Source organism: Nannospalax galili, unplaced genomic scaffold (genome assembly GCF_000622305.1).
Source record: "Nannospalax galili isolate Female #2095 unplaced genomic scaffold, S.galili_v1.0 scaffold180, whole genome shotgun sequence".
Taxonomy (NCBI): domain Eukaryota; kingdom Metazoa; phylum Chordata; class Mammalia; order Rodentia; family Spalacidae; genus Nannospalax; species Nannospalax galili.
The window spans coordinates 4,810,353-4,829,628 of NW_008348199.1; the positions used below are offsets into that span (position 1 = coordinate 4,810,353).

General features: G+C 41.9%; 1 protein-coding gene across 2 annotated transcripts in view; it reads right to left on the reverse strand.

The window, feature by feature from the left end:
• Nucleotides 1-19,276, reverse strand: part of Ep300 (E1A binding protein p300) — an 82,706-nt gene that overhangs the window by 49,432 nt on the left and 13,998 nt on the right. For both annotated transcript variants that reach the window (XM_008844815.3, XM_017801028.2), the window contains exons 2-3: nucleotides 11,404-12,041; nucleotides 551-727 (exon numbers count right to left, since the gene is read on the reverse strand). In XM_008844815.3, the coding sequence (XP_008843037.1) occupies nucleotides 551-727; nucleotides 11,404-12,041 (815 nt within the window). The remainder of the gene's footprint in view (nucleotides 1-550; nucleotides 728-11,403; nucleotides 12,042-19,276) is intronic.

Sequence of the window (19,276 nt, forward strand, 5' to 3'; positions counted from 1 at the left end):
AAGGGATTTTCAAGAAATTATTCTGTTGTATTAACAGCAAATACAATGGGTTAGTTCCCTTTGTAATAGAGTTCTTTTTCCAAGTACAGAAAAGTTCTAATCTCCCATCTTTGATAAAAAGCTCACCAGTCAAGGCTGTTGAGATTCCTGAAACTCCACTACAGCATGTTCTTATTTGCATCAGTCCACGTACTGATCAATAGCCACAGGAAATGAAGTTCCATGTGAAATGGCAAGGCACAAGCCTACCACATCTTCAGGCTCCTAGTGAGTATAAGTCCTTATGTGTAGTAGTAGGCATCAGTATATGTGTATGTAGCAAATTCTACTAAAATGCCAGTCTGGGGCTGGGAAGTGGTAAAGGCACTTGACTGCTAAGCCTGATAATGGGAGTTCAGTTCTGAGGACCCATATCCTGGAAGAGAGAACCAACCCTACAAGCCGACTTCAGACCTCCACATGTGTACCACTGTATGTCTTCACATGCACAAACACATCAATAGATAGAAGAAATAAATAAAGGAAGGCAGAAAAGTTTACAAGTACTCACCATGCTGGGCATTCCCCCACCAGGTACTGCCTTTTTGTCCATTGCAAATGGAGATAAACTATTTGGTAGTACAGTCTTTGTCTGAATTTGGAGACCAAGGCCACTGCCTCCAATCTGCTGACCAGAATTCTGAGTATATGGTGAACCATAAGGATTGGGATTGCTCATCATTCCCATCTAAGTAGATTAGAAAACAAAAGTTAAATTTCATTCTCCGTATTACTAAAACATTATTTTCTTATTTCATGTTCTACTTTACAAAACAATTTTAAAGGAAAGCCTCTGAAGGTGCCTTCTGTGCAAGCCTGGCAACCTGAGCTTAATTCCCAGAACTCACGTAAAGCTGGAAGAGAATGGACTCTACAAAGTCATACAAAGTTGTCCTCTACATGTAAGGTGTGCCTATGTGTGTGAGTGCGAGTGCGAGCGCGCGTGCGCGCGCGCACACACACACACACACACACACACACACGAAAAAACAAAAAAACCCCGCACACATGATAAGTAAATCTAAAAACAAGTCCCCCCCACCCCCTGCCCAAACCTCAGGCAGTAAACAAAGCATGCGCTTGAAATGAAACTCTTAAAAAATTTGGGGATGGAGGGTGGCTCAGTTATTAAGAGCACTGGCTACTCTTGCAGAGGACCTGTGTTGGGTTCCCAGCACCTACATGGTGTCTAACAACTGTCTTTTGGCCTTTGTGGGCACTGCAGGCATGGGTGCACTTCACTGGGAGGCAAATGTAGGCAAATCTCTGAATTCAAGGCTAGCCTGGTCTACATAGTGAGTTCCAAGCCAGCTGGGGCTACAGGGAGACCCTGTCTCAAAAAGACCAAAAAAAGAAAAAAGTGCATAGATAACGCTTAAAAAACCCCCAAACTGGCAGGTGTGCAGGGTCACACCTTATAATCCTAGTCCTTAGACTCAGGAGGCAGACCCAGGAGATCATCTAAGTCTAAAGACACACCTGGGCAGTATTCTCCTTCAAAAAACAGCAGAATCACCAGAGGTGGTGGTGTATGCCTTCAATCCCAGCACCTGGAAGCAAGAGGCAGGCAGAGTTCTAAGAGTTTGAGGCCAGCCTGCAGCCTGTTCTATATAGCAAGTTCCAGACCAGCCAGGGCTAAACAGTGAGACCCTGTCTTTAAAAAAGGAAAATTTAAAAAAAGCTTTCTCATTAAACATTTATAGTCAGGCATGGTGGTACAACACTCTTAATCCCAGTATTAAGGAAGGTAAAGTAGAAGGGCTCAAAATTTAAGACACTGTCTGAAAAATAAATGTTTTAAAATTAACCTGAGGTTAAGTTTATCTCCTAAAGAAATCACTTTCTCTCTTTTCTCCACTGTATTATGAGTCAGTCAACTCTTAAAAATACCAAATACTAAGAATGCTAAAGTTGCTATACCATTAAGAGGGAACTATACGCCAAGTGTGATGGCATATGCTTGTAACTCCAACACTCAGGCCTCTGGACACAGAAGGACTGTGAGTTCTAAACCAGCCTGAGCTATTAGCAAGTCCCTGCCCTCCCCTCCAAATCATTGCCATGGATCCCTGCCCCCGCTGCTATCTTAATTCACAAGGTCTTCACCTTTACTCATGTAGACTGAGTTCAATAGGTCATGCCCTGTATCTTTACCTGTCTAGAAATAAGGGGAGAAGAAAACAAGTACCCCCAAGTGTATTAGAGCTTTCAGGAAAGCTAACCTCCTCCTCTTCGTGGGATCTTACTACTTTCACCTGCCTCAGAAAATAAATTTTTTAAAAATTTAAAAATTAAAAAAAAAATTTAAGGCTGCATGTGGTGGCGCACACCTTTAATCCCAGCACTCGGGTGGCACAGGCAGGCGGATCTTTGTGAGTTCGAGGCCAGCCTGGTCTACATAGTGAGTTTCCAGGACAGCTGGGGCTACAGGGAGACCGTCTCAAAAAGACAAAACAAACAAAAAAAACACAAAACATTTCTATATGTATGTGTATAACCTGCATGTGTAAGTACACCCATGTCATGCAGTGACACAGAAGTCAGAGCATCCAGTGCTCTTTAACCACATCTTTCTAGCCCACCATCATGCTTTTTTGAACCTCTTAGATCTGGCTTAAGAGCTTTTTACCTATAAATGAGCACAGGGACACTACTTTTCCTCTTTAAACTCCCAGAAAATCACTTGTAAAAAGGAAATAAGTATTAAGATCACAAAGATGCAAATAATTCATTTAGGCTTCCTTGGGTGGCACCAAACATAACTGCAGTGTCTACATCTCTTTTTCAGATATAGTCCTCATTGTGTAGCTCAGATATTCCCTGGACGTGTGATGCTTCAGTCTTGGCCTCCTGAAGCTAAGATTACTGCCTGGCTTAAAGTGTTTTTAAAGTACTATTATTTATCCTGTAATAATTCTAATATTCATGCCTAAACTCTGGGACAGTATAGTTAAAACAAGAGATAAATACTTATAAAAGTTCATTAAAGTAAATAAAATTGTAAGCTGCCTTGGCGTCTCAAAGTTTCATCCAACTATATCCCAATAAAATGGGGTATTTCATGACTCTGCATACACTTCCTCACCTGCCTAGACCAATGAACTTTCATACAGTTTTTGGTGTTACTTGTTTCCTCAATCCTAACACAACACGTGGAAATATTATCAGCACTGCTCCAAAGCAAACTATGGTCTCAAATATAGACTACAGATTGCTAGTTGGCTGGCAGTAATTTACCCCTTGTGATTTTTTGATCATCAGAACCAACAAATACTCTCTGGTCTTGTTTTCCCTGTCTCCTTCAGAATTCCACCTTCCCATCACTACCCTTTCTATTCCTGACCCCATTTCCTATTCCCCCACCAAATAAAATAGGGTAGAAAGATAGTACTTGAATTCTGCTACAGTGTAGTTATTTGATCTTGTTTTTTTCTCTGTAGTTAATGAATTCCAGATGTCTAATTATCCAGCATCAGACAGACACAGACTTTTTAAAACTAAAAAGATATAGGAATAAGAAGCCACAGGAAGTTCTGGAGAGCACAAAACCACCTGCCCCACTGCCCAATAGTTTTATGGCACCACACTTTCTTTGCCAAAATATAGCTTTTTTCCCTGTCTTTTTGAGACAGAGACGGTCTCTTTGTAGCCCCAGATGGCCTTGAACTCACAGAGATCCACCTGCCCCTGCCTCCCAAGTGCTGAGATTAAAGGTGTGGGCCACCACGCCCAGCCCTAAAATATAACTTTGACACATTAAATATAATATTTGGGCTATTTTAGGGCAGAAAGCTAGGGAACACAGGAAAAAGCACACATTTTTAAAAACAAAAAAAACTCCATATACTGGTAGCAGGGATGGTGGTTCAAGCTTATAATCTCAGCATTCAGGCGACTGGGACAAAAGGACTGCCTGCCTATAGGATATGAGATAAGCCAGGGGTACAGAGTAAAACCCTTCCTTGAAAACAAAAATAGGGGCCAGGTGTAGTGGAGCACCTGGGAAGCAGAGGCAGGTGGATCTCTAGGGGCTGTAGAGACAGCTCTCCCAGCTGCTGTTCTTTCTCTCACTGGCTGTTCTTGTAGAAGACCCGGGTTCGAATCCCAGCAGCCACATGATGCTAACATCCGTCCATTAACTCCAGTTCTAGGGGATCCAACACCCTCTTCTGTCCTTTGCTGGCACTGCATGACAAGGGTGCACTTAGATTACATGCAGGCAGAACACTCACAAACACAAAAGAGCGAGAGCGAGAGAGCTGGCTCTACAACAAATCAACTCTTAATCCAAAACTTTCAAGACTAAAGACTCTAGCAGCCAGGGACACAATTCTGTTGGTAGAGCGTTGCCTGAGCTGAAGGTTTGATCCTTCTGCACCCCATAAACTAGGAGTGTGATGCATTCCTGTAATTTTAGCACTCAGGAAGTAAAGACAGGTGAAGTCATCCTCTGTTACATAATGAGTAGAAAGGACAGCCTGGTGAGAGCCTGCCTATCTTTATTATTATTCTTTTTATTTTATGTATATAAGTGTATTGCACACATGTTGTGCAGTGCCCCTGGAGATCAGAAAAGGGCATCAGATCCCCTAGAACTAGAGTAAGAAAGAAGTGGGAATTTACTCTTGAGGCCAATACTCATTTTAGTGAATGAAGCTCGGGAGTACTTGGGGAATTGTGTGTATTGACAGCTAATCCTAGGAACCTTGAGCAAAGTTTCTTTCTAAAAAGATATTTATAATTGTTTATGTGTGTTTGCGTGTCTTGCCTGTATGTTTATAAGTGCACCCGTGTCCTGTAATGTCCACAGAGGTCAGAGAGGGCGCCAGATTCTCCTGGAAGTGGAGTTACAGATGGACCGGATGTTGACCATGTGGGTGCTGAGAATTGAACCTGGATCCTCTACAAGAGCAGCTAGTGCTCTTAACGGCCAAGCCTTTTTCCAGCCCACAAAATTTCTTTTTAAAGCACCATTTCATTAATTTAAGAACTATAAAAACTGGACATGAAGCTATCTGGATCTAGGTAACAAGCAGAAGTAATCAGAATCAGAGGAAAGCTAGGTTAGGAGTCCTTTCCCCTCAGACCTAAGACTTTAGAATAAAAAAGAACTAAAAGTACAATGAAGATGCTCGAGTCAGAAGTGGTGGTTCACACCTATAATTCTAGCACTCTGGAGGCTAAGGCAGGAGGGACTGCGACAGGTCTGAGACAAACTCAGGCCACAATGTAGTAAGTTCTGGGGTAGCTAAAGAAAAATCAGAAAGATAAAAGAGAAAACTATCACAGAGATGCTTCAGGACCTCAAGTACAGAAAACTTATGGTACTAGCTCTCATTGTCACTTCAGTAATGGTCAATGTATATAAAGCTATAGGTCAAGAGGCAAAGGCTACTGCAAAAGCAAACCAACTTTGTCTTTAGCCACAGACTTCAGGTCTATGTACGAATCATCATAATAGGATGGCATTAAATTTATAACAATTAAAAATAAACTTTGAATTCACAAGACAGGGGTTTCTCTACAACCCTGAGATCATTTCCTTCCTGTATAATGGCAATAAAACTATCAACTTATCAGTGTTATGATCAATGGTGCTGTCACATATTAAATGTCTATTAATATTCAAGTTCTTAGCATTCAGAGTTTAACACTAACTTACATACAATGTATGTGGTGCTAGTAGTTACTGAGTGCTAGGGATCGAAACTCAGGCCCTCATGTTTGTATGGCGAGCACTTTACCAGCTGAACCGCCTTCCCATCCTTACATTTTCTTTTTGAAATAAGGTTTCATGTAGCTCAGATTGGTCTTTAACCCTGTATGCATCAGGCAGATGACCCTGGATAGCTAATGTTCTTGCTTCTACCTCCCCTGTGCTGAGATTACAGGCATGCACCACTACATCTGGTTTTATGTGGTATGGGGGTTCAACCTTAGGGGTTTGTGCACTCTAGGCAAGTCCTCTATCAACTGAGCTAAGCCCCCAGCCTCTACATAATAAATATTTGATTTCTCCATTTAAGCTCCTAATCTTTGTGTTTTTTTCAGTAATTCAGGAAGAAACGTGTGAGATGAAAACTTTAATAGTGATGTAGCCCAACCTAGGTGTCATCCCAGTAAACCTCTACATTTCTCCTGTGCTAGTAGTAAATAAGTTCCATATACAGTCATGTTCATTGCTATTCTATTCAAAACAGCCTAGATGTTCATCAACTGATGAATGGCTAAGGAAAATTGCTACATATATACAATGACAATACATTCACCTGTAAATAAAAATTAAATTTGTAGAAAAAAAAAGATGGAACTGGAAATATATACTGAGTGAAGGTTACTCAGGCCCAGAAAGATAAACACCCTGTGATCTCTCTCATCTGTGGATTTTAGCTTCAAATATTTAGACTTTTATGTTTAATAATTAGAGTGCTTGCAGAGGTCAGGAGCTAGACAGAAGAGTCATGGAGGGGAGGCCTTAAAGGAGGAGGACTATTAGAACAATTTATATGAAAGTAGGGGGCAGAAAGGCTTTAAGTGGGAAGGGGGCAGGGAAATGGGGAAGTAATCAAAACTATGGATTTATGAAAAAGTTATCTGGAAACCCATTCTATAAGCTAAATAAAAATATAATTTAGGGGCCAGTGAGATGGCTTAGGGGATAAAGCACACCCCAGGCTTGCTGTGCGAGCCTAATTACCTGGGTTGTTTTTTGTTTTATTTTGAGGCAGGGTCACACTGTGTAGTTCTGGCTGACCTGGTACTAGATATGTAGACCAGACTAGCCTTGAACGCAAAGAGATCCACCTGCCTCTGCTGGGACTCCACCACCATCCTCATCAACCTATTGAATGTGTAATCCCCAGAGCTCAAGAAAAACCCAGCTGAAATAGTGCCTGTAACCCCAGCATGCCTACAGGAAGGGGAGGCAGAGAAAATAGCATCTCCAGAACCTCTCAAGATCAAGGAACCTGTCCTATGAAGCAGCAATGAGAGGATGTCTCAAACAAAGTAGAATGAAGATCAATCCCTGAAAGTTGTCCTGTGACCATTACAAGCACCCCCACACACACAAACAAAACACACCTAAATATTAAAAAAGCCCAGATATATAACTTAAAAATAAGTTTGAGGTGCTAAAGACTTAGTAAGCAAACACTGGGTCAATCAAGGAGGGTTTTGCAATCTGTCATGGAGTGCTCCCTGTAAAAATTGTTGATGGGGCTGGAGAGATGGCTCAGTGATTAAGAGCACTGACTGCTCTTGCAGAGGACCTGGGTTTGAATCCCAGCACCCACATGGTGGCTAACAACCATCAGTAACTCCACTTAGAGGGGATTTGATGCCCTCTTCTGTTCTCTGCTGCATTGCGTGACTTGAGTGTAACTCGCATGCAGGTAATACACTCATATACATTAAATAAAGAACAAATAAAAAGAATTGTTTCTAATACCTAAAGAGACAATGTTTTGTCTTCATACTTTGTTTGAGCTTTCACTCCAAGTAAGTCAGTCACATTGACACAGAAACAGAAGTGTCAGAAAGGGAGAATCCAAAGAGCAATCCTTTCCTAAACTGTTAATATTCTTTCTATGAGCAAAAAAAAGTTTTAAGGATTCTTGGGGCTGGAGAAATGGCTCAGCAGTTAAGAACACTGACTGTTCTTGAGAAGACCAGGGTTCAAATCCCAGCACCCACATGGCAGCTAACAACTGTAACTCCAGTTCCAGGGGATCCAACAGCCTCTTCTGTCTTCCGAGGGCACTGCATGACATGGGTGCACTTACCTACATGCTGGCATTACACACACAGACATTAAAAATAGATAAAATATTTGAAAAAAAGTTTTAAGGGTTCTCATTTCTATAGATGGTCTCAGTCTTCCCATCCCAAATTTGTGTCCCTTTATCATTTTTTTGTCTTTTTCCAATATTATCTCCCTGTAGCCCCAGCTGGCCTGGAACTCACAGAGATCCATCTGCCTCCCAAGTGCTGGGATTAAAGAAGTGTACAACCATACTCAGAAACAGAATGCTTTCAGACAGATTATATAACCCTGGCTGGCTTCAAATTTACCATCCCTCTTCTTCAGACTCCACTACATTGGGGCTGTGCAAACACTACATGTAATGCTGGAATACACCTCTCATGTTCTTCCAAATTTTCCTCATATACAGAAAGCTCGCTCCTGGCTCATTGTGAAAATCTTACCTATTTCCAATATTATCTTTCAAGTGTAGCTATCTTTCAGTTAAGAAAGGTAGTGGAGCCAGGCATGGTAGTGCACACCTTTAGTCCCAGCACCTGGAAGGCAGAGGCTGGTGAATCTCTGTGAGTTCAAGACCAGCCTGGTCTACATAGTGAGTTCTAGGACAGCTGGGACTACAGGGAGACCCTGTCTCAAAAAGACCAAAAAATTAAAAATAAAAAAAAAAAAAAGAAAAAAAAAGGTGTTGGTGACTTACTAGTATGCTCCCATTTAAAAATAAAGATAGCTGGGCATGGTGGTGCACGCCTTTAATCCCAGCACTTGGGAGGCAGAAGCAGGTGGATCTCTGTGAGTTCGAATCGAGGTCAGCCTGGTCTACAGAGCAAGTTCCAGGCCAGCTGGGGTCACAGGGAGACCCTGCCTCAAAAAGACGAAAAAATACATTAAAAATTAAAAAAATAAAACCAAGGGGCTGGAAAGATGCCTCTGTGGATGGTAGCACCTGCTGCTCTTTCAGAGGATTGGAATTAAAATCCCAACATCCGCATTACACAGCTGTAACTCCAACTCTATGGGATCCATACACAGGCTGCACATATACCCATACATACACTCACATAGACAAATAATCTTCAAAACAAAAATATAATGAGCTTATAATGTCTTTTTTTCCCCCCTTCTTTTCGAGAAAGTCTTACTGTAGCACCCTGGCTGGCCTTAAACTCAAGAGATCTACCTGCCTCTGATCTTACTGCAGAGAATACAAGCATAGGCCAGGACACCCATCCTATATAGTCTTGAGAAACTGTATGAGTGTTTGAGTGCGTATATGCAACGTGTGGGCTCCTGCATTTCACCCCACATTTGTGGAGGGCAGAGTCAACTTTCTGGAGTTGGTTCTCTCCTTGGTACAAAGGAATGAACTCAGGTTGTCTCGCTTATACCTTAATACACTGAGTCATCTCAGCCTTTATATCTCATTTCAAAATTTAAGCGTATGTGTAGCTATAAGTCAATGCCATATGCACGAGCCTTCTAAAGCCAGAAGGTGTTGGTTTCTTGGGAGCTGAAGTTATAGATAGTTGCCAAATGTTTGCCAGAGGTGGGAGCTAGGAACTGAACTTGAGTCCTTTGGAAGAGCAGTAAGCATTCTTAAGCAATTGATAAGCCATCTCTCCAGCTTCCTTATAATGTCCTAACAGTTAAAAGGCTTTTAATACTATATTTAGCATCCTCTTGTTCAAAATTCAAACGCCCAACTGGTTACTAAATGATCTAAAATTCTAGCATTCCTGGTTTTTTTTTTTTTTTTTTAAAAAAAAAAAAAAAAAAAGGAGCCGTGGTTCAGCATTAAGAGCATTGGTTGCTCTTGTAGAAAACAGGGGTTCAGTTCCCAGTACCCAAATGGTAGCTGACACCTGTCTGTAACTCCACTTCCAGGGGATCTGACACCCTCTTCTGGCCTCCTTGGGCATTGAACAACACAGATGCACTTATACACACACAGGCAAAACACTCAAACACAATAAAAATAACAGAATTTTTTAGGGGCTGGAGAGACTGACTACTCTTATAGAGGACCTGAGTTCGAGTCCCAGCACCCACATGGAGGCTAACAACCATCCGTAACTCCAGTTCCAGGGAAATCTGATGCCTTCTTCTGACTTCCGCAGGCATTGTATGATATGCGTGCACTTATGCACATGCAGGCAATACACTCATACACATAAAATAAAAATGAATTATTTGATGAAATAAACAGAATTTTTAAAAGGCTTACTTTCATCAACTAAAAATAATGTTTAAAATGAAAGATACTGAGGAGTATGTTAGTTGATGCCTTTAATACCCACAGGAGGGAGAGGATTGAGGCAGAGGCAGGCAGATCTCTGTAAGATTGAGGCTAGCCCGGTCTGCATAGCAAGTTCCAGGCCAGTTGGAGCTACAGGGAGACCCTGTCTCAAAAAACATAAAAAGCATAAAAAAGTAAATAAATAAAGTAAAAGACTCTCACCATTTCCACCCCCAATATGCTATCAGAGTGGGGTAAAGAGAAACAACGGGGGGGGGAGGGAAGAGGAGAAAAAAAGAATGATGAGGAAGGGGAGGGAGAAGAGTAGTTATTTAAGCTGGACACGTACACAATAGCTTATGCCTGTAATCCCTGAAGAGGCAGGAGAACCCCTGTAAGTTTGAGAACAGCCTGCTCTACATAGTGGGTTCCAGGTCAGGCAAGGTATTTAGTCAGACCTTATCTTGAACCAAAACACACATACTAACACACACATGACACCACAACAAAACAAATAAAACCCACAAACCAGGGACATTTTAAATAATAGAACGAATGAAGTGTATCTAAAGACAGTACTGATGCCAGTTATCTTATATGTACTTTATAAGGAAGCTACAAAGAGTCTAGATTTTAAAATGTGATGAGGGAGCCAGGCATAGTGGAGCAATGCCTTTAATCCCAGCACTTGGGAGGCAAAGACAGGCGGATCTCTGTGAACTCAAGGCCAGCCTGGTCTACATAGTGAGTTCCAGGACAGCTGGGGCTACAGGGAGACCCTGTCTCAAAAAGACCAAAAAATAAAAAAAAAAAAAAAAAAAAAAAAAAAAAAAAAAAAAAGAGATGAGGGGCTAGAGAGTTGGCTCAGGAGTTAAGAGCACTGGCTAATCTCACAGAGGACCCAGGTTCAATTCCCAGCACCCACATGGTAGCTAACAACTTTGTCTATAACTTCAGTTCCAGGGGAATCCCACACCCTCTTTTGGCCTCTGCAGGCATTGCATGACATCAGTGCACTTATGTATATGTAGGCAATAAACTCAGACACATAAAAATAAATTGAAAATACTCCAATGGTTAATGACAGAAAGACTAGGAATTCAAAGGCAATCATTTGGAACAATGGTGAAAGCATAGGGCAAATATACTAAATACATGTGAAGCATTTTGTTTTACAGGAGCTTCTTAAAACATCTGTGCCAATGCAGCAGGTCATTTGCACATACACGTAGGAAATGCCACACAATATAAGATATAAGATTATTCATGAACAGTAAATGATAAATGAATAACCCCAGACCCTCCCTTTCTCACTGAAACACTCAAAGAGTATTACTAACTGCACACAAACAGAAAGAGAACTCACCTTAAGAGGCTGGGGGCCTCTCAATCCTGTTTGTCCTCCCATCTGGGCAGAACCCTGCTGTAGTGGCTCAGTCAATAAATTGCCAGCATTTCCCATGCCTGGGTTTGGGTACTGCATATTCGGTCGCCCTCGGCCTGTTCCAATTGAACCGTTCATGACTTGATTGGGCATTATCCCTTGTCCATTGCCTGCAGCCAACATTCCAGGATTCATGCCAGCACTCATCCCTGTGTTCATTCCCATGGCAGGCTGATTTACTGGGCTGTTCATCATACCTGCTGTGGACTGTGTAGGACCTTGATTTGCTCCACTAGTGGCCAACCCCATGTTGGGAGAAGTCAAGCCTGTTTGGGCCATTGGGCTTTTGACCATGCTATTTATTAAGCCTAATCCAGGGCTATTCTGTTGGGCCTGGCTGGCCATGACTTGGCCTGGGCCACCAACCCCCATATTGAGGTTAGGGGAACTCCCAGACCGTAGCAATTCTGACAGCTGTTTATGTTTAGAGGCTGCATCTTGTACTATGCCAAGACTTGTCTGAAGCTGACTAATATCACCACCATTGGTTAGTCCCAATTCTGTAGAGTTGATTAATTCATCTGGTAAGTCATGCTCCAGGTCAAACAGAGAGCCAAAATCTAAAAACAAATAGAAAAGATAAAGGTTAAGTTTGACACAACCAAAATCTGGTAAGGCATTCTGGTTCTTAGTAAGCATCAATTTATCTAGTTTTGTATTGCAGCTATTCATATACTAAAATAGTAATATAATTTTAAAGGGTTATTTTTGGTTACACAAACATGTTAAAAAACTTAAGAACTATGCATAGAAGACCAAGAGAAAACAAGACTGAATGTTAGTATGTTACCTACTACATGGGTTGCTGAAAAGTGTTTATTAAAAGATATGTAGGGTGAGACAGCTCAACAGAAAATGGCACTTTCAACCACGTCTGACAGCCCAAGTTCAATGCTCAGAACCCACATGGTAGAAAGAGAACTGTAAAGTTGTCCTGTGATCGCCACACATTCATGTGCACACTCACATACACACAAATACAGAATGTAAATATGATTATTTTAAAATTGCATTTATGTGTATATGCCATGTATATGGATGCCCTCAGAGGCTTGAGGAGGGCATCAGATCCCCCTGGAGCTAAGAGTTACAGCCGCCCAACATGGGTGCTAGGAATTAAACTTGGGCCCTTGATAACAGCAGGAAGCACTCTTAACCACTGAGCCATCTCTGGTTCCTTAAATTTTTTTGTTTAAAAAAAAAAAAAAAAGCCAGGCGTGGTAGCACATGCCTTTAATCCCAGCACTCAGGAGGCAGAGGTGGGCGGATCTCTCTGAGTTCAAGGTCAGCCTGGTCTACATAGTGAGTTCCAGGACAGCTGGAGCTACAGGGAGACCCTGCTTCAAAAAGACAAAAAAAAAACACAAAAAAACAGGTAAATTAAACTTGATAGCTCATGCTTATAATTCTAGCACTCAGGAGGTTTAGGCAGGAGAATCATTAAGTTCAAAACAAACCTGCCTATTTATTGAGTTTCAGGCCTGCCTAGACCATCAAGTAAAATCTTATCTCAAAACAATCAAAACCAATCCAAACAAAACAAAAAAATTGGGGCTGGAGAGATGGCTAAGCTGTTAATAGCACTAGCTGTACTTGCAAGGGGCCCAGGTTCAAGTGCTCAGCACCCACATAGCTAGCTAACAACTGTCCGTAACTCCAGTTCCAAGGGCTCCAATACCCTATTACGACTTATGTGTGCACTGAAGGACACTGGTGCACTTATGTGTAAGCCAAACACTCAGAAAGTAAAAATAAATTTAAGAATTTAAAAACACCACAAAAATTGCAATTAAATTGGGCTACTCCAAGGGTTTCTTGGAAGAGTTAAAAACACAAACTAAATATTGTAGTACATTAAAAAAAAAAACCTATAAAAAAATCTGGTCATTTGTAGAAAAAAATCAACAATTTATGTGTGAGGTACAGGAAATGGGCTACCCACCACCGTTTACCACTTCTATCACATAGCCTGCCAAAGCAGAGCATTAAGCAGCTTTGCGAATTTACTTGCACATGACTTGCATCCTACAAGTTTACCTTAACCAAAATCTAGCCAAAAAAGGGTTTAAAAAAACAAAAAGTCAATGTCTCTGGTTCCTTCAACATACAAAAAAAACACCTCCCATTCTAGTCAAGAAGGTACAAAATCAGATTTGGACTGGCTCCTCAAATGCTTGCTTGAAGCACAAAGGAAAACATCTAGTGATTTTTAAGGAACTCAGCAATCTTGTCTCTCCACTTGACAGAAAATCATGGTGCTAATCAAAAGTCTCTAAGCACTAGCTTAGTTTGTGTGAAGCCTTGGATTCAATCCTTAGTACACCCAACCACCAAAAAAAGCGTGATTTTAATTCCAGCACTTGGGGAGCAGAGGCAGGAAAAAGAGTTCAAGATTATCCTTGAGTTCAAGGCTAACCTGGGCTATATTAAACCTTGTCATTTTTAAGTTTCCAGACACCACCAACTGTCCCCAGAGGAGCCAAATTGTTCCTTGTAAACTTATAAATTATAATAACCTATTTTAACATTGAGGTCAGTTTTCTTTCCTTTATAAATTCTCCAAATAGTTTTCACATAGAAAAACCATTAATGGAAGGTGGGCATGGTGGTACACACCTGTAATCCAAGCGGAGGCAGGAAGATCAGGGTTCAAGGCCAGCCTACCTTCATTACATCTTGTTGCAAAACAACCACATTAATGGGTATTTAATTAAATATACTAGAATCTGGGGCTGGAGAGATGGCCCAGTGGTTAAGAGCACTGACTGTTCTTGCAGAGGACCCAGGTTTGATTCCCAGCACCCACATGGCAGCTACGAACTGTCCTTAACTCCAGTTCCAGGGGAATCCAAAGCCCTCTTCTGACCTCCGAGGCATTGCACAACACAGAGGCATTCACATACATGCAGGCAATATACTCATACACATAAAATAAATATACTAGAATTTACAACTGATCATATTATCAAAAGTTAGTCCAGGCTGGGCAGATAGTTCAGTGCATGAAAGTGCTTGCTGCACAAACTTGAGGACTGGAGTGTGGCTCCTCAGAACCTGTAATCCCTGTGTAATTTGGCTAGCCAGACTAACCAAAAAGGCAAGCTGCAGTTTCTCACTGAGGTTTACTAGTGGAGAGTAATCAAGGAATCATCCAAAACCTATCTCTGTCCTCCATTCAAACATACCCGTGCATGCCCACACATATGCAAACACAGACCACACATACACATATCTCAAGAGATCAACCTGCCTCTGCCTATCAACTGCTGGGATTAAAGGAATGTGTCTACACACCTGGCTCTAAGTATAATTCTTTTCTAAAAATTAATTATTCTTTTGTGCGTTATGTGTGCAATGCCTACAGAGACCAGATGACAGTGTAGGATCCCCTGAAACTGGAGTTTAGGACAGTTGTTAGCCACCATGTGGGTCCTCTACAAGAGCAAACACGGAGATAGCTCTCTGGTCCCCTAAGTATAACTATGTGCCTTTCTTTCTGGGATGTATGTCTATGTCTTGAGACAGAATGTCACTTTGTATGCCACGATGGAACTCTCAATTCTCCTGCCTCACATACCCAGCTACACATTTCCTTATTGTGTATGTGTACACATGTCCACATGTGGAAATCAGAAGACATCCATCATGCTAGTTGTGGAGATCAGATCCAGAGTTTTAATATGTAAATTTCACTTTGCCATTTGTGTATGTATGCATAAAATAATCTACCAGTATGCTGAAACATAAAGGGAAAGAAGCAAAATAATTTAGACAAAATAAATACAATAATAAAAATGATACAGGGCAGCCAGGCATGATGGTGTACGCCTTTAATCCCAGCACTCTGTGAGATGGAGGTCAGGTCCACATAGTTCCAAGTCAGCTGGGGACACAAGGAGACCCTGTCTCAAACAAACCAACAAAAAAAGTAGGGGCAGTCAGCAAAACGGCTCAGGGGGTAGAGGCACTTGCCCCCAAGCCTAATAACTTGAGTTTGAGCCCCAGGGGTCCTACATGGTAGAGATAGAGAACAGGTTCCCACAAGTTGTCCAATATGTAAAACGGGGCTTGATAAACCACAGCATTTAGGAATGGAGGCAGGAGGGTCAGAAGGGCAAGACTATCCTGGGTTACAAGAGACCACGTCTGAAGAAAGAATAAAATGAGTAAGTGAAAGAGAAAACTGCAACTGAGAGAGTATCAACAAACCTGACATTGGTTTTGTGAAGTGAGTAGTAGGGGCTAGATGCTAGTGGTAGAATGCTTGCCTAGGGCACAAGGTCCTAGATCCATCCCTAGCATGGGGGGAGGGGAGGGAGCAAACACCCAAGACCAATGCAGCACATTAATCCCAGCACTCAGGAGGCTGAGATAGGTGCAGGGGGACAATCTGACACATACAGAGACACTCTCAAAAAAAAGCAAAAGAGAAAACAAGAAACAAAATTTCTTGTCAGCAGATGATATATCCATTGCCACAGGAAATCCACAGAAGAGACATCAAAACAACACACTGTACTCCATAAATACATAAAATTACTTAACTAAAAAACCTGGAGTGATGGCTCTGTGATTCAAAACCAGTTATCTTGGGGATCCAATGCCTCTGATTTCAACAGGTACACACACACGCACACACACACACACACACACACACACACACAAATATATATATAATTTTAAAAGCTCAACAGTTTTTTAGGAAATCAGTCATGATCCTAAGATATACAAAATATAATCAACCTGGCTTCTACCTCCATATAATAGTAATGTACCTTCTTCATATGTTACTTGTGAGGAACAACTGAATTAATACACACATAAAAAGAACTTACTGTGGTCGGGTATGGTTGCGCACGCCTTTAATCCCAGCACTCGGGAGGCAAAGACAGGCTGGCTTATGAGAACAGTTTTTTGGGTTTCTTTTTTTTTTTTTTTTTTTTTTTTTTTTTTGTCTTTTTGAGACAGGGTCTCCCTATAGTCCCAGCTGACCTGAACTCACTATGTAGACCAGGCTGGCCTTGAACTCACAATGATCCAACTGCCTCTGCCTCCAGAGTGCTGGGATTAAAGGCCTGGGCCACCACGCCCAGCTTGGTATTTTTAAAGTGCCAGGCAGTAAGGGCCAGGTATGGTGGTACAGTCAGGAGAGAGGCAGAAGCAGGCAGAGCTCCGTGAGATGCAAGCCAACACAATGTCAGGTAGTGTACTTAGTACCTCAGGTATTATTCTCATTAATTTGAGCAAGTGCCTAAGTAGGCAGCCACATTTAACCAGCTTCAGTAATAAGGAAATCTTTTAATTTTAGACCCTGCAGTGAGGATTTTAATCTACTTGGTTGTATATCTCATGCAAAGATTTACTATCACATTACAAAATCAAGCTCCACTGTGACACAAAAGTAGCTTACAATAGACCCAAAACACTGAAGTTTGACAGAGCTGGGGATGTAGCTTAGTTGGAAGGGTGCTTGCCTAGCATGCACAAAGCTGGATCCTCAGCACTACCAAGAGTGGTGGTGTTAGCCTATAATCCTGGCACTCAGAAGACTGAGAGACAAGTATGAGAACTCCAGTCATCCTAAGTTTGGGGGGGAGGTCTTTTTGAGACAGGGTCTCCCTGTAGCCCCAGCTGGCCCAGAACTTGCTATGTGGACCAAGCCGGCCTTGAATTTACAGAGACCTGCCCACCTCTGCCTTCCCAGTGTTGGGATTAAACGTGTGGGCCACTGTATGCCACCTATGTATCTTAAGTTCATTACTTATGAACCTTATTACCAGGTTTTATCTGGCAATCTCTTGAAGAAAGATTTAATGGAAATAGATTTAAAATTTGGTAGTGAAAATAAAATTCACATAAAAGCACTAGTAGAGAACTGATCATTTACAGATTTGGGGTAATTTTTCTTGGTCTGAAAATATTTGTCTTATGTTCTCAGCTTAAAAATATTTAGAGGCTGGGCATGGTGGCGCACACCTTTAATCCCAGCACTCGGGAGGCGGATCTCTGTGAGTTCAAGGCCAGCTTGGTCTACACAGTGAGTTCCAGGGCAGCTGGGGCTACAGGGAGACCCTGTCTCAAAAAGACAAAAATAAAAAAAAATAAAAAATACTTAGAAAAGTTAGTCGGGTGTGGTGGTGGTGAGGCCAGCACTCTAAAGCCCACCCCTGTGACATACTTCCTCTAACACGTCTGCACATCCTACAGATTGTATGACCTTCTTGAACAGCACCACCAGCTTGCATCCAAGTGTTCAAATGTGTGAGCCTATGGGGGACTTTAATTGTTCAAACCATCATAGCCACTAAAAATGAAGTCTGTTTCCACACATAGAATGTTAGATTTGGATGCAAGAGGTTTGAATATATCCAGTAACAAAGTAGTGATAACTTTTTTTTTGGTTTTGTTTGTTTGTTTGTTTTTGAGATGTTCTCACTGTGTAGCCCTGGCTGGCCTAGAACTTGCTATGTTAACCCAGGCTAGGCTGGCCTCCAACTCAAAGAGATCACCTGCCTCTGCCTCCCAAGTACTTGGATTAAAGGCATTTTGCCACCTCCCCCGGTCTAATACTTTTTTTTTTGGTCTTTTTGAGACAGGGTCTCCTTGTAGCCCCAGTTGTCCTGGAACTCACTATGTAGACCAGGCTGGCCTTGAACTCACAGAGATCTGCCTGCCTCTGCCTCCCGAGTGCTAGGACTAAAAGCATGTACCACCACACCCAGCTTACTATTTTTATTTTATGTGCATGAATGTATTGCCTGCATGTATGTGAATGCACCCATGTCATGCAATGCCGCAGAGGTCAGAAAAGGGTTTCGGATTCCCCTGGAACTGGAGTTAAGGACAGTTCGTAGCTGCCATGTGGGTGCTGGGAATTGAACTGGGTCCTCTGCAAGAGCAGTCAGTGCTCTTAACCACTGAGCCATCTCTCCAGCCCCCTCTGCTGGTTCTTAAGGACCATCTTAATAGTGTGTTGTTTCTAGCCTATAACCTTGAAACTTGGGAAGTTGAGGCAGGAGGATCTTGATGTGGAAGCCTCTGTGGGCTACATAGTCTATGGAGAGAGGGGAGGGGGAATAAAAATAATCCCATTGGCTATTAAAAGGAATCCATGAAGAAGTAAATTTGTAAATTTTTAATTTTTGGTTGTGAGCCTTAGCCTTTAACAGCTGTACCACTTCTCCAACCTCAATTTTAATAATTTTTGATACTAGAGGTTACTAAAGTTCATTGTCAGTTCAAGGCCAGCCTGGTCTGCAAAGATCCAGGCCAGCTGGGGTACAGGGAAACCCTGTCTCATAAAGACCAAAACCAAACAAACAAAGTTTAGTCAGTAAATGACATGTACAACAAGATGTCAAGATAGCTTGTAACATTAGGTTTGTATTCAGATGGTTAGACTCCACATTCACAGATGATAGCATTTGAGGCAAAACTTTGAGGCACAAGTCTAGGGGTCATAAAAATAGGATTCTGGGACTGAAGAGATGACTTAGTGGTTATAAGAACACTGGCTGCTCTTGCAGAGCACCTTGGTTTGGTCTTACTCTAGTTCCAGGGGATCTGATGCCCTCTTCTGACCTCCATGGGCATTACAGGACATGAGGCAATACGCTCATACACATAAAACAAAATATTAAATAAAACAGAATAAAAGTAGAATTCTGCTGGGCATGGTGGTGCACGCCTTTAATCCCAGCACTTGGGAGGCAGAGGCGGGCGGATCTCTGTGAGTTCAAGGCCAGCCTGGTCTACATAGTGAGTTCCAGGACAGCTCAGTCTACGAGGGGACCCT